At 33.1% G+C, this 14,452-nt stretch overlaps 3 protein-coding genes across 3 annotated transcripts; 2 read left to right on the forward strand and 1 right to left on the reverse strand.

The window, feature by feature from the left end:
• Positions 1 to 237: 237 nt before the first annotated feature.
• Positions 238 to 4,553, forward strand: Bm4590 (Uncharacterized protein; the record flags this gene model as incomplete). The annotated part of the gene is made up of 13 exons (XM_001898088.2): positions 238 to 403; positions 747 to 864; positions 1,157 to 1,255; positions 1,416 to 1,596; positions 1,759 to 1,874; positions 2,031 to 2,155; positions 2,354 to 2,442; positions 2,514 to 2,627; positions 2,724 to 2,916; positions 3,069 to 3,174; positions 3,286 to 3,465; positions 3,562 to 3,648; positions 4,046 to 4,553. The coding sequence occupies 13 exons, from the start codon at positions 238 to 240 to the stop codon at positions 4,551 to 4,553; spliced, it is 2,082 nt and encodes a 693-aa protein (XP_001898123.1).
• A 3,499-nt stretch (positions 4,554 to 8,052) lies between these two features.
• On the forward strand, positions 8,053 to 11,089 carry Bm3407 (Uncharacterized protein; the record flags this gene model as incomplete). The annotated part of the gene is made up of 6 exons (XM_043075294.1): positions 8,053 to 8,186; positions 8,324 to 8,475; positions 9,471 to 9,592; positions 10,179 to 10,289; positions 10,679 to 10,886; positions 11,034 to 11,089. 6 exons carry the CDS (start codon positions 8,053 to 8,055, stop codon positions 11,087 to 11,089), a joined length of 783 nt encoding a protein of 260 aa, XP_042931228.1.
• A 959-nt stretch (positions 11,090 to 12,048) lies between these two features.
• Positions 12,049 to 14,363, reverse strand: Bma-efhc-1 (Uncharacterized protein; the record flags this gene model as incomplete). The annotated part of the gene is made up of 8 exons (XM_001898090.1): positions 12,049 to 12,160; positions 12,397 to 12,539; positions 12,744 to 12,815; positions 12,960 to 13,111; positions 13,182 to 13,368; positions 13,563 to 13,700; positions 13,793 to 13,939; positions 14,187 to 14,363. The coding sequence occupies 8 exons, from the start codon at positions 14,361 to 14,363 to the stop codon at positions 12,049 to 12,051; spliced, it is 1,128 nt and encodes a 375-aa protein (XP_001898125.1).
• Between the last annotated feature and the right edge of the window lie 89 nt (positions 14,364 to 14,452).

Genomic DNA, 14,452 nt, shown 5'->3' on the forward strand with positions numbered 1-14,452 from the left:
TGAGAACACTGCAGTCATTATAGTTTTAGTCAACGGATATTTCATTTGGCTAGTCTTAAAGAACTTCTGTCGTTGCAAAATATACTACAATATTTTGAAATGAAGATAGTATTACTATCTCTTACCAAAGGTTTGTACCGGACATTTTTGTCACCCTTTCCAGATGACTTAACTATCGTTCTTTTCAGTTGCAAGAAAATTTTCTCACCGATCAATCCGGGGACGGACGGGAAGGTTATGGATGGCGAACGACGCGAACTACGAAGTTGGTCAATAGAACCACGCGATCGACGTGTACATGCAGTAAGTCCCATGCATTTGCAAGAAGGTCGAATCCTCAACTCATTGCTGCATGAGGCTCGTAATATTTCCACTTCAAGCAATAAAATAAATGCTCAGCAAGGTGTGTCGCTTTTTATTCTTTCGATTTTAAATTTGAATCTGTTTTGCATAGCGTTATTATCCCGAATTGTTAATCTTTCAGTTAGCTAGTGCGATATGTCGATACTTTGATTGGATCAAACAATAAATGCTTATTAACTCACATGAATACGTCAAGCAGTAGTAGTAGTTTGACAAAAATGATCTCTTGTTGATTATAACTGAAGCAAACTAAGATAACTGTGCTAGTAGATTTATTGCATACAACTGCACTACTTCTTTTCCTTATATATTTTTAAGTGAAATTAATTGCATTTGGGTAGATCAGTCCCTTGAATTTTACCGCAGATTATTATTTTTTATAGTAGACGATACCGGAATTGATGCAGCGGAAGATACTAAATTACAGCAAATGATTAACAAATATCAGTCACAAGTAATTCAGCAGCAACTGTCAAGTCGAAACAATCATGAACTTATCAAGTAAATATTTTTTATTTGTGTCTGTAAGGTTTCTTTCATGAAAATTATATCTCACAAGAAGAAAATTCTTAATTCAGCTGTCTCGATTCTTCTCGGAGGTGAAAATTCAGAAAGCTGGTTACTTATACTTCATTAAACATTTGATCTTTTAAAGTTTTGCTGGAATAACAGACAACAATTTCTATAGCTCAGTTTTTTTAATTTATAATAAATGTTTTTCCAACTTGTAGAAGATAGAATACTCTATTGTGTTTTTTTTTTTTTTTTCGCAAATAGCATCTCTCTATTTCAGAAGCTTTGCAGCTTCTGCAGTGACTGCTCAACAGCAAATGTCACCGATGAGCCATTCACAGCCATGTCTCATAACAATCAACGACCAGAAAAACGAATTGTGCGTTTGCTGTATTGCATTGAGAATATTTTTTTTTTTTTAATAATAGCACTTCTTTTTGTCCAGTCCAACTCTTTTACTACAGTTGGTTGAAAGACGAGTTCACAACAAATGTGGAAAGAAGACTGTGCAATAAGTATAAGAGAATTTGAAATTTCAGAGTCGCAGAATCTGTCTCACCAGTTTATCATCCCAGTCCTCCATTTGACGGCAGCGAGCATGCAAATTTGAAGGCACAACTGATTGCAAATCAAAATTTAGTGCGAGCGCTGCAAGACGAAAATTCTGCCCTGAAACAACAGTGCGATTTTTTGACTCTTAAAGCCAGTCGTTTACAACAGGTCCTTTCGTCTTCCTTTCATTTTTACTTATTTTTAAGATTTAACTCCTGCTTCTATTTCTGTTACTTGTGATACACAAGTAACAGAAATAGAAAAAAATTTTTCTACTATTTTATGGTTCAGTGCGTTAGCACCAATTCATGTTTTTTTTTTTTTTTTAAGCTGGAAAAAGCTTATGAAACTATCGAAAAGGAATATGAGAATTTAACGGCACAGAAGGAGAGGCAGGACAATCTTGAGAAAGCGGCACGTATGAAAATGGAGCAGCAGATAGCAAGGTGTGTTCAGAGTTGATGAAAGACATGCATTCTTCAGTTTTTATTTTTATATGTTTTATCTTCTTAAAACAAAAGCGAAAAACAGTTTACTTTTCTTTTGCAGCCTTACCAGGCTGCAAAAGTTAACTTTATCATAATTTACAAAAATGACTATAGGTATGCTTCTGAAAACGAAATGTTGCGAACGAAAATTGCTGAATTAATACGAAGGATACAAGCAGAAGATCAGTCAGAACAAATTAACAAGCTTAATTTATTGCTCAGTGAAATCATTCCCCAGAGTTTGTTCATTCCTCATATTCGTTGAAATCTGTGTCTGTAGGAAAGAGATTTTAGTAAATTAGAACAATTCACCAGAGTTTTAGTGTTGTTTTGTAGAAAATTTGTTTCCTTGGTTTTTTTTTTCCTTGAAAGTGAAAGTGTTTCTTACTTCTTTGCTGACGGATTCTCTAATTTTTTGAAACCTCTTTTCGTTGTAGATAAAGAATTGATGACATGTAAAGAGCGCCAGAAAATGGATATTGAAGCACTGGAAGTTACTTTGAAGGATCAAAGAAATCACATTCAAGTTTGCTCTCCATTTGTTTTTATTAGCGGGTCATTTTCTTTTTTCTTTTTGGTGAGACTTGATTCTTTTAGATTTTGGAGAAAGCTCTGGGAAATGCACAAGAAAAAGCATGGAGAAGAGAAAAAGAAGTGGAGGAGCTTACAGAAAAAGTAGAAAGGGCTGAATCGTTGCAGAAGGCTGTTGAAGTTTGTTATTTTCTTATTATAATTCTAAAATCTCGAAAATGTTTTTTTAGTGCATATGGTTTTAAAGTAAGCCCTAAATTTTACAACTGCTGTCAGAAATCAATGTTCGATAAACGGTCACGGGAAGATGAGTGGAACCGTGAAAGGGCACAACTTGAGATGGAAAATGCACAACTGAAAATGCAATTGGCTAAAGAAAGTGTTTCAGTTGGAGTGAAAAAGGGTTCGAGTGCTAGAAATGCAGAAAATGATGAATTAACAAAACTCAAAAAGATTCTTCATGCGAAAGGTTCTTTTCCAGTTGATTAGCAGACATCGAAATTCTCTTATACGATTTATTATTACAGATATTGAAGTTTTTTTATTTTAGATATTTAGCTTCAGAGAGTTTTTTTCTTTTTGTTTGCTTTATCACTTTTTGAAAGAATTTGCATTGTTTAGAGGATGTTATTGCGCAGCTGGAAAAGAATGTAATTGAACTAGAAGCCAAGTTTCATGAGGAAATGCAGCGAAATAAAATGGCAATAGCCACACAGTCGGATACACTGTTAGTTCTAGATTGTTTAACTTCATAGTGTATCGAAAGGCTTGTCGTTTTTCTTGAATCTTTATCTTAATACAGCTATTATGTTTATCGATTTCATCACAACTTTTGAAGTTCTGGCAAGCTGAAAAAGATGGAAGAAGAGAAAAGTGAGAAAGATCGTAAGATAGCAGAATTAACAGAGGAGAAAGAAAGACTGTCCGAGAAACTGGAAGACGAACGCAAAAGTTCAGAAAGTAGAACGAGTTTGTTGGAAAGAGAAATTGATCGCATTAGGAATACTGACGACCGCAGGTTTGTTGCTGTTTTATGATTATAGTTAAAATTTTTTAAATTTATAATTAAATGTGCAATTTTTTCTAATTTTGTTTTCAAAATCGTCATATTCAGATTTCGCGAAGATATGGCACGTATGGAACAAATGCGTCTAAAAATTGCTGACAGACGTTGTTTTACAACAGAACGTTCCCGTAATCGGTATTTTATAATTTACGTAACATAGATAAAAGATAGAAGGAGAATTATTTAAGATCTTTGGTTCCTTAAAATAGATCACAGGCTTTCAGTGGTAAAGTAATGCATTTTACGCAGAAATAAGTAACAACTTACTAACGTCACAATGAATTTTAATTACTTAAAATTAATTTTTTTATTATTTTATAATGTTTTATCATATTCATTACTGTAATAGTCATTTAATTGATGCAGTGTAGCTGTTCTGCTTTAAGATCAAAACCTGAAATGCAGTTTTTCTGCGTTTTTACTCCTCCACTTATATGAATGGACAACCACGTCAGCAGTTAGAGCTACAATCAGTTTTAGACATTATGTTGACTCTAGGTCGTAGTTTTGATCCCAGTCATGATGATTTCAGATGCGTACATCATGGGCGAACATCATCCGGAACACGTGCTGGTTTGGTTCATATACATTTGAGAGCGAATTCAGCAACAGCACTTCTTCCTACCGACTTGCATCTTTCATCACCGGATGCGCTTCCCACATCAGCCGATATACCATTGGATCTGTCAAATGATAGTGCTATTTCTGCTGTTACTTCTGCTGCTGTCATCACTGCTACTCGTTCAACTAGCAAAGCTTTAACAACTTTCCCACACTCCTCATCATGTCAAGAGGAGATATTTGCTGATCAGAACTGTGTTTCTGATGCAAAGGAAGTCTACGGCACAAATTTGAATGGCTATAAACGACCAATTTCAATCCCACCGCATTATGATTTGGCATTTTCTGGTAGTGAAGATTTATATTCTAAAATTTCGAATCGATCAACTGCAAAATCAGATACTATCGTTGGTGCTACCATCACTAATGAGGAACTATGCGGAAAACATATTTCAACGGAAGAAATCTGGGATGTTTAAATTCTTAAAATACTTTTGTACAAAACCTGTAACTTCTTTAAATGATGTAATATTCGATTCAAAGCTGTGCTGTGGGATGTTTCATAGCATAACTTTTTTTTGCTAGATAAGGGTGTGCAGAAAGTTATAATCAAAACTCGTCTTATAATTTGTTGTCATTTAGTTCTGTAATCGGTTAGTGATTTTTCGAATGCAATGTTATTTGATATACGAAGAAAAGCTTCGAATGGCTAAGAGAATAGTGTTTCTTTATCAGCTATTGGATTAGTCATGAATCAGCAGAGGTTATTTCATATAAAAGTAAACGTTACGTTGGTTGTAATCGTATGGTATTTTAAAACAAATGTAATGAATCCGAATAATAAGCGCTCTGAATGTTAAAACTTTGATTGGAAAAATGTTAGTTCTACTGTTAAACCAGATCCATAAAATCTTTGATGAGGTTAAATCTCATTGCACTTGAATATTAATCGCAATATGTCGTAACTGTAGCTTGCTAGTTTCTTAATGTTTGCATATTATGAAGTGTTTGAAATGTGCTTCTACTTTTGTTCCGGTTTAAATCGCTCAAATGTGTGTTTTATTTTCCGCACTCTATATCTTTAACAAGACAAGTCATAAGGATATGTCCTCTTAACATTTTTCAGAATTGTGGTCGTTCTACTACTTTTCGGCACTATTTCCTATTCTTAATTGTGTTCCACTGCCATAAGTGTTTTTAAAGTCTTTAGGAGCATGCAGTAATGTAGGAATTCATATGTCTTTCATGTTTAAACAAATTAGGTGAGAAGAAAGCATAATTTCCTCGGTTTTTGCGAAGCAAAATATTTTTTGGTCAGGATTTCGTTGAAAGTTTTTTACCTCTGTTGAGTTCGTTCTTTTTATACTTACCCTGCTCCTCAATTGGCTGAAGCATTATCATCTTCATGGATATATCATCGGTTTTGATAAATTTGTGCGCTGCTACAATCAAATTCCTAGAGGGACTAATGCTGGATGGAAAGAGCTTGTTAGAATTGAGATTAAGATTTGGAAAACATGCATTATCGTTCATGGGAGCAAATTTCCGTCCCATGGCAAATGATATTTTCTTTGGAATAGAGCGAGGGCTTCTATTGGGAAATGGTCTTACTGTCATCTTTTTATTAATAGTGCGGGTTGCTGCTACATAAGCGTTCTTATACAGTCTTCCATTTTTGTGCTGCTTTCATCTTTCCTTTCCATGGTTATCCTTAATTATTTCTTTTGTTCAGTGTATATTCTGGAAGTGAAAGTGAATTAAAATTTACAGCTTTTCATACATTGTTACAGTGGAAGGGCAAATGAAAAACTGTACTTGTTATCTGAGATAGATTGGCAAATAGAGTTAATAAGCTTATCAGTTTAGATTTAAAGTGTGTTTCACAAACAGTCGGAGGATCCTTGCTATGTTAGAAATCTTTTACGTTCATTTCAGCGTTTGGAAAGTTCTAGGCAAAAGATGTTTCTAGATAACGATCTGAGATCTTGATGGCAAAGTAGTTCTAACAGGGGTTTTTTATGACCAGAGTTCTTTTTCGGTCGGTTTGAGTGTTTTGGATGAAGCAGGGTGTAGTTAATATGTGTAGCTAATATGAATTTCATAGGAAAAGTGTAGAAATATTAGCACACTAAATTTTCAGAAGTTGAATTTCAAGCAATATCGAAGTTCCTCGATTTTTCAGCTGACGTTTTTTTCTCGATATCGTTAGCATTGTTTATTATTGCATGTAATTCAATCGGTATCCCCGATCACGTCAAGCCACAAACAATCTATATACCAAAAGAACACCATCCTATCCTATGCTTAACCATCAGCAAAACTTGTACTGTATGGCAAAACATTCTGTTAACATTTCAAATGTAATGATAAATGAAAGTTGCACATATGAGCTTCTCTCGACTACCCATTTATTTCATCACTTATTTCACTTTTATCAATGACACTGTATATATCGGTAAGATTGCTGGTAATTTTCCTCGAACAATTTTTTTTTTTTTTTTTTTTTTTGAAGCATTTTATCAGCTTTGAGGCAGAAAAAATATCAAGAAGCTGACTATGACAGAGTGCTACTTAAGTTTTTGAAAGTTTTTTTCCCAATATTCAGACAGTATTTTGCATGGAAGTATGACTATAGATACGGAATCGAATCGTCAGGATCCATGTAAATGTGGATCTTTGAATTTCGGCATTGATGTTGCAACTGTGTTATAAAAAGTCCTGGTTATCCTACCAATTACTGTAGCAATCTAAATTGTAAATTGAGGTTTTTGTTTGTGATCTTTTTTTTTATTCCATTTTATAGGAATATATATGAATGAATATGAAAGGTTTAGTTATCTAGCAGTATCATAAGCTATGTGCTATTTTGCTCCATCTCCTCTTTAGATTTGCATTGAGAATACCCATCCGATCAGTTGCAGATAGATGCAATTCCGGGTCAGTCAATTCATTTATCAATTGTTTCTTTTGAAACTGAACGACGACATGATTCTCTTGAGATTCATCAAACATTTATATTTGCTAACACTCAATATTCGGCTTGTATTGTTACGTGTGTAACTTACAGAAACCTTCACACTTTCTTTTTTTTTTTTTTTTTTTTTTTTTTCAGAAGAAATCATTGTTTACATTACAGCTTCTTTCTATGACAATCGCACTTCCCTTACAATTCTTCTCAGGTGTCCCAATAAGTTGAAAGCATGGAGACGCCAAGGAATAAGGTAAAAGATTGCAAGTAAAATGTTAAAACACTGCTGCATATTTGCTGTTAAATATTTATCTGAAGATTGATGTGAATTACTAATAAGTAATGCACTGAGTGATAGAAAAGGCTTTGTAAAGGGTAATGACAACTTAATAAATTAGAAGTTGATGTGCGAAAGAATAAATGATAGCCAAATTTCTAATTTTTCACTTCCTTAATAATTTAATGTAAATATTGTAAAACTTGAGAAAGGCTAGGCTTTCCGGGAAAGACATCGGTTGGCCATCATTTGCTTCTTCTATTAGCAGTGGATTCATCCTGAAATTCGTCACCGACAGTACAGAAAATTTGGCGGATTTCATGCTCGCTTTAGCAGAGTCAATATCACTTCAGCAAGTATGCTGTGTTGGTAATTTTCTGCTTTTCCTTGCTTCTGTAAATGAATAATGTTTCGTTACGGATTGCATGAACTGACCATTTGAAACTTAAAGTGGTTACTTCTGCTTCTTATTATTTTAAGTCAATATGAGTTAAGAACTGTAGCTCCTTCATCTTTATTAATTCAATTCATCAAACTGACATGCGAATTGACAATCAGATTATCCAAGTATTATTTGGATATTGGTATTTTTTCCATTTTAATTCATATAATTATTTAACCTTAATATTCAAAAGATACAGCTAACTCCTGTCAGTTCTATGAAGCGACGAATGAAGATAAAACATTACCTAGCCCGCCAACTAATTTCACATACTTTGCTGGTTGCGCTTATATGCTTAACACTAGGGCAGGTCATGGCATAAAATTAGATCTAAAATCGCTCGCTTATAAAGCTAAGTTTATCATTTATGAAACGGAAAATTACCAAGTTCCTCCAGCAGATCATACTACTACTCCGTTATTCGAGTATGTATAACCATTTTCAGAATACTTTTGAACAGATAAAAACCAGTTGTTTCAGTCACTGTGGAAAGTAATGTAAAATGCTAGCAAAATTGCTGTATGACTTTTTACGATTTGTAAGACTTTTTGTTTTCCTATAGGAGTGCTGGATTGATGGAAGTTCCCCCGAAAGAAATAATTTCACGAACAAATTCTATATTGATACAGATAAAAATAATGCAGCCGGAATTGTTTCCGGCTACAGCACATAGCAAATTCTTATTTGAAGCTCAGTTCAGCCGCACTGACAGCCGTAAGTTTCAATTTTATCGAATTCAAATGAAGTAATCTTGATTACATTTTGACTACTTCATTTGAAACCATCCTTACATTATAAAAACTGTAAATTATTATTTGACAATCAAAGACCAAAAATTGCTTTTATTCAGCTTTTGCAAATGTTTCTCGAGAAGTTATACTATTCGAATTGACCGTCCAACCATACTGTCCTCTCCCGGATTTCCTCTTGAATATTGTGACAAATTGGACTGTGAAACAGAGCTTCGACTTCATAAATATGCTATCGATTCTACCCATCATAATGCAATAATCTTAGAAATTCATTCATTCAACCTAGAACACGGTTCTGATTTCGTGCATTTCCTAGACAGATCGAAGCATTCATCTAGATATTTAATAAGTTACAGTGCAAAACTGATCCATTGTGGCAAAGCATTATTATTATGAAGTAATCAGGATTTACATGCTTTTATCACTTCAAAATTAACATTGATAATTTTTGCTTAATAAATATTTTTTACATATCTTTTCTATGACATCAGTAATTGTTGAATAATCTCTTAGGAATAAACAAGGGGTGGGAGAAGTTCAAATGGTTAATTTATGATCATCTGCTTCTGCTTTTGCTTTTCATAAAACTGCTTTAATAATTGTTTGGAAAAGATATTTAAATGCTATGAAGATCGAAGTTCTGTTACTAAAACAGAAAAAATACAGATATAAAAATACAGTAAATTGAAGCTTGGATAAATGTTGTAGTCGCACTGGTGAATTATCAGCAAGTCGTAATAGATTTTTTACATTCTGCGGAGAAAGGGCCGTGCTACGAATGATTACTGATTCTACGGTTACAAATAATGTGACTATTAGTGCCATACAAAAGGAAAGTGGTAATTACATTCTCTTATTAAAATATTCAATTAGTAAAGTTTTATTTCTTCATCTTTTGTTAAAAAAAAAAAAAAAAAAACATTTGAGAAAAAATGAGTAAAATTATTAAAAATTAAGATTGCCGATGTAAAGGTGAAGTACAGCCATTGGAATTTTCATCAGCAGGAACGTTTTCATTCAATTCAGTCGTGGGCTGTGGCTTTCTAGACTGCTTTTTTCAGTTTAATCGTCCTGTAACGGTAAGTTCTAATCTATCAGATAAATGTTGTTGACGTGCTCAACAACGAAATGCGAGTAAAACAGTGGGATAAATTATTAATTTGAGCTAAATGTTTATTTATAGTTTATCAGAATATTTGAAATATTCCTTGTTAATGGCTTTGAATACGGACCGAATACGACTGGTCGTAAATATTACTTACATTTTCAAGAATGGCGAAGAAGAATTTCTGGAAGTGTTCATAAACATCAATAATTACAATATCATTCCTTCACATCTCAATGAACGAGATGTGAATTACTATGTCTGTCAAAATATGTTCTGGCTATAAGAACAGCCTTAAATTTAACTTTCCTTTGTGCAATTTATCACATATTAAATTAAGGAACAACTATTAAATGAATATAACAATTTAGTGAATAACTTTATTTGAAACCGTCACGTATTCAAAAATAATTAAATAACTGCGCATGTGAGCGCTTAGATTTCCGAAGTTGTAATATTATACTTTAAAATTTGTAATAAGCCATGCAATTGTTCGCTGAGTCGTTCATATGTATATTCCAGTAATTTGAGGATAATATATACAAAGTGTATTTATACAGTTTCGAACCAGCACTAACTCAAAGTGGAACGGAGGTGGTAACGAACGATACACCAATGATGATTTGGTATCACTTGGCATTCGATATCAACAAAAATACTGCTCAAATCAAGTTTGTTTTTCTGTCTATTAAGGATAAATAGAAATTTAGTGATTTATTCTAAATAGAATATTTCTTCTATAAATTATCTTTTTTAAATAGAATATTTCTTCTATAAAATAACATATAAATTATCTTTTACATAGAAGCTTGCCACTTGGTTTCATATTATTTCCAAAAATTGCAGTCATTATTGTCCATTTATAAGCTATTTGCTGTGTTTGCAGGAAAAAAATTGTTTTCTATTAGGAAATGTAAAAATGTCAATTTGAATTTTTACTTAACAATAAAAATACAATATAAAAGGTGATTAAGTAATTAATAGTCAGGAACACGTATTAAAATTCAAATTTTAAGTGCTACCCAATTTAAATTTAGAATTCAATTAAATTTTCACTGAGCATAGTTCAGTATGTGAATGTGGCTGTTTGGAACTGAAGGCAAAGAAAGGTTTGTGGAAGCAGCTCACATCACCCGACTATCCCAATCATTACTGTAAATTGATGAAATGCAAATACTTGATAACCGCACCACAAGGATGCATTGTTGTTGCAAATATCACTGAATTAGCTTTAGAGCCTAACGAAGATGTGTTGGCTATTTTTGATGGTACTAATGTTTCGTACTTTTCTTTTTTCGTTATGTTTTAAATTATCCACAAGACACTCATTTTATAATAATTGCTTACGGAATGTGTGAAACTGTATGTACAGAGTAGCAAAATATCTAATCATAATCCCATGATTAATTTTGCAGTACCAGTGGAGTTGAAATTTTCACAGATTTATTACGAAGTACCGCCGAGACGATGACAGTTTACTTTAAAACCGATATCAGTATCACCAATAAAGGATTCGTCCTATATTATACTGTTGGTCCTTTTCTTTTTATTTTGGAACATCAGCATTTTCAAGTACAGATTGAGAAAAGTGAAGAAAGAGTTTGCAGACTTTCATGAACATGTTTTTCATGTTTTCCTTGTATTTTTTGTTCTTTCAAACTCTTTCTGAAAAACATCTCAGTGCAAACAAATAAATATAAGTCAAGAAATTACAAATAGGTCAAAAAACTCATGTATTAGGATAGTTGGAGTCTTTCCGCACTCTTTCGAGGTGACAACGAATGAGTACTTTGCAATTGTTTTTGTTTCTAACTTAAATAATTCGATTCAAAAGTACTATTTTACAGAAGTAAATAATGGAAGCGGCGTTGCTGATCAGTTGGGAGGGTCGAACCATTTGGGAATTATTTTCTTCATACTAGTATTTCTTATTTTTGGCATTATATTTGGTTTAACTTGTTACAAACAGCTGTCATGTTTCGCAGACCGAATAAATCGCTGGAACGATACTTCCGTAGTTGGTTTTACCAACTTGTCTCTTGAAAATAGCTCGTAAATTGTAAGCAATTTCATCTTTCTATTATAAGAATAATCTTTATAACAAATTATGGGAAACCTTATTAACTTTGTTATTCAGTGAAGGGATATCATCAAATAATTAATATCACATTAAAATGAAACAAAGTATCAACAGTACAGGCTACCTATGGTTTAATTCGAAGAACATTTTTTGCTGGAGAGGAAAGTGAGAAAAAAAAATAATTTTGGCTGAGAAACTAATTTTTACTTTTAAAGTTAGTCCAGTATCTTTGGTCTAATAATCAATTTACAGAAATCTCTAATTTGAAAAACAGGTAATGAATCCTCATATAAAAGTTTTATCTTAAAGAAACATTCTAATGCAAACAAGTGTTGAATTTGATTATTTTGTTACAACTGTTGTTTTGAAAGTAAATATTGCCGTGTTATATCGTCAGCTTCCAGTAAACGGAAGTCCCATCGATAAACTCTCAGAATAGAGCCAATTTTATATTTATCCATGCTGTAGATATGAGTATGAATTTTAAACTGGATTTTAAATATATCTCAAATCACTCTGTAATGCAACGTATAATAATATGCATTTGTTCACAGTACAATTAACGTACATTCCAGGCAAATTCAAACCAATCAATAGCAGTGAAATATGATGCAAGCGCAAAAAAAGAAAAGTTATGAAATTTTGACAAGATTCAAAATTTATGACTTCGCACAGTAAATTTCAAAACCAATCCATACCTGTTGTACTTGATGCCTTTAAGGAATGTTCGTCCAGAACACCATTTTTGATCTTTTACAGCTTCAGTAATGTCCAGCTTCTCTTTATCGACATGAAATGTTATCAAAAAATTTATGTCTTCGAATAATCCTTTTACTCCCTCCTGAAAATGTTTTTTAATTTGTTTGGAAATTCAAGTTTTAAACCCCGTCTTGTTCAAAATATATTTGACGTTCTAAGGGAGCTGAACTTTTAAATCCATTGCAGAGAGTATAAAAAGAAGTTACTGTATGAAAGGAAGGATATAAAAATTAGCTGGAGCCGTTTGAATATTGAATTCTAAGAATAAAATAAAATTATGAACTACCATTACAGCAATAAATTTCATCTGCGATGGTATATTTCCATTTCCTTCGGACGGTGGTCCATCCATAAGAGCCTGAAGTTTAGTTTAGCTCGGTTCAATTTTGTACAAAAGACTTGACTCCTAAATCTCGGTTCATTTACTACAGTGGAAACTCATTTCTAAGACATTACATTCAAAAAACATATGGGAAGATTTTCGCTAATTTGACAAGCTCACTTTTTCGTAATTTTCGAAATCAACAGGTCCAAAACGTTTCAGGAAATTGCGTGTTTCTAGGCCTTCACAACTGAAAATAAACATTGGTCTGGTGTAAACTTCTACCCATAAGCCAGGCCGTATCTCAGTACTACGGTAGAACTGTCGAGTGCCTGAAATAAAAAAACTTATCAAGTAGGGAAAATGCAGGAATCTGAAGAGAAATCTCCGTGCTATAAAGACCTTCTTTGATGAAAGGAAGCTTGTTCCTTTTGAGGAAAAGCTGTTTCCTGAACCCACGAGTGCTCTCTACTAGCGCAACAGTATCGTCAATTGTATGTACTATCATATGGAATGTCCGAATCGAAGCATCGTCCAACCAACAAGCTAACAAGTGCAACTTCGCTGGCGCATCCGAATAGTCCATCTTCTGAATTATTGCAAATTTGTTTTGTCAATAGAAGAAGCAAAATCAACAACTATGGAAGCATTCTATAACGGAAAGCCCAAATTTGAAATTAATAAGTCTTAAAAACTTATATGTCAAACTGACAAAACAGCTAAGGTGTACTTCGCAATTCCCTTTAAGTTTTTCCCAACATTTATGGATGGTAGGGCAATCACCTCATGACTCCATCCCAACTTCTCTTCACTTTCCTTGTTTTTGTTTGAAGTTTGTTGTCGTTCTTGGTTTTGAATCCATTGGTCCATAGGAATTTCCTCTTCTTCATTAACCTCAATTCCTTCTTTCGTCAGAAAATCCTAAGAAAGGCTGGAAATCAATTAAAAATTCCTCACTGCAATAATTTGATTTAACAATGATTCAGCTTTTTCACAGAAAAACAGTAATGAACCCTGGTATGATGATCACAGGCAGTAATTCTGTATGTTCTCGAGAAGAGATGGATATCTTTTGCGACATTTAAATCTGTCCAATGCAAATAGTTTTGAGTAGAATTTCGATCTAACTTCGGTACTCTCTGATGAGTAAAAATATGACCCTGAAATGGACTATAGATTTTAGTAGTCAAAACCGTTTAATTCTTCCATTTGAAATTATTATGAAGAATCTCGACATAAAAAAAGAGTATCGGCAAACAGTTTGATCCAAAGATCACTTTTTGAAAATCCTTCCGAATTAATTATTAATTAGAAAATAATCAATTATTAATTAGAAATAGAAACAGGCTGTTTGCTGACTTTTATATAGCTTTTATATAGCGCTGTATTAAACGTGAAAATTATTACCTGCAAAATGACATTATTTGGAACATGTGGTTCAATGAGAGAAATTGTGTGATCGCTGAGATGATAAAGCAATTTCATGGGTTGTATGTAAAGCAACTGCTGATGTAAGTACTTTTCAGTATTCGGTTCAAATGAGTAACATTCAAACGACAAAATATCCGGTCTGTCAGTCTCCATCTGCAAGCAGTTCATGAAATGAGCTATACTAATATATCAAAGCAGCTAAAGACTAACTAGTTAATAAATGATTGTATAGAATGTAAAAA

Source organism: Brugia malayi, assembly GCF_000002995.4.
Source record: "Brugia malayi strain FR3 genome assembly, contig: Bm_v4_ChrX_scaffold_001, whole genome shotgun sequence".
Lineage (NCBI taxonomy): Eukaryota > Metazoa > Nematoda > Chromadorea > Rhabditida > Onchocercidae > Brugia > Brugia malayi.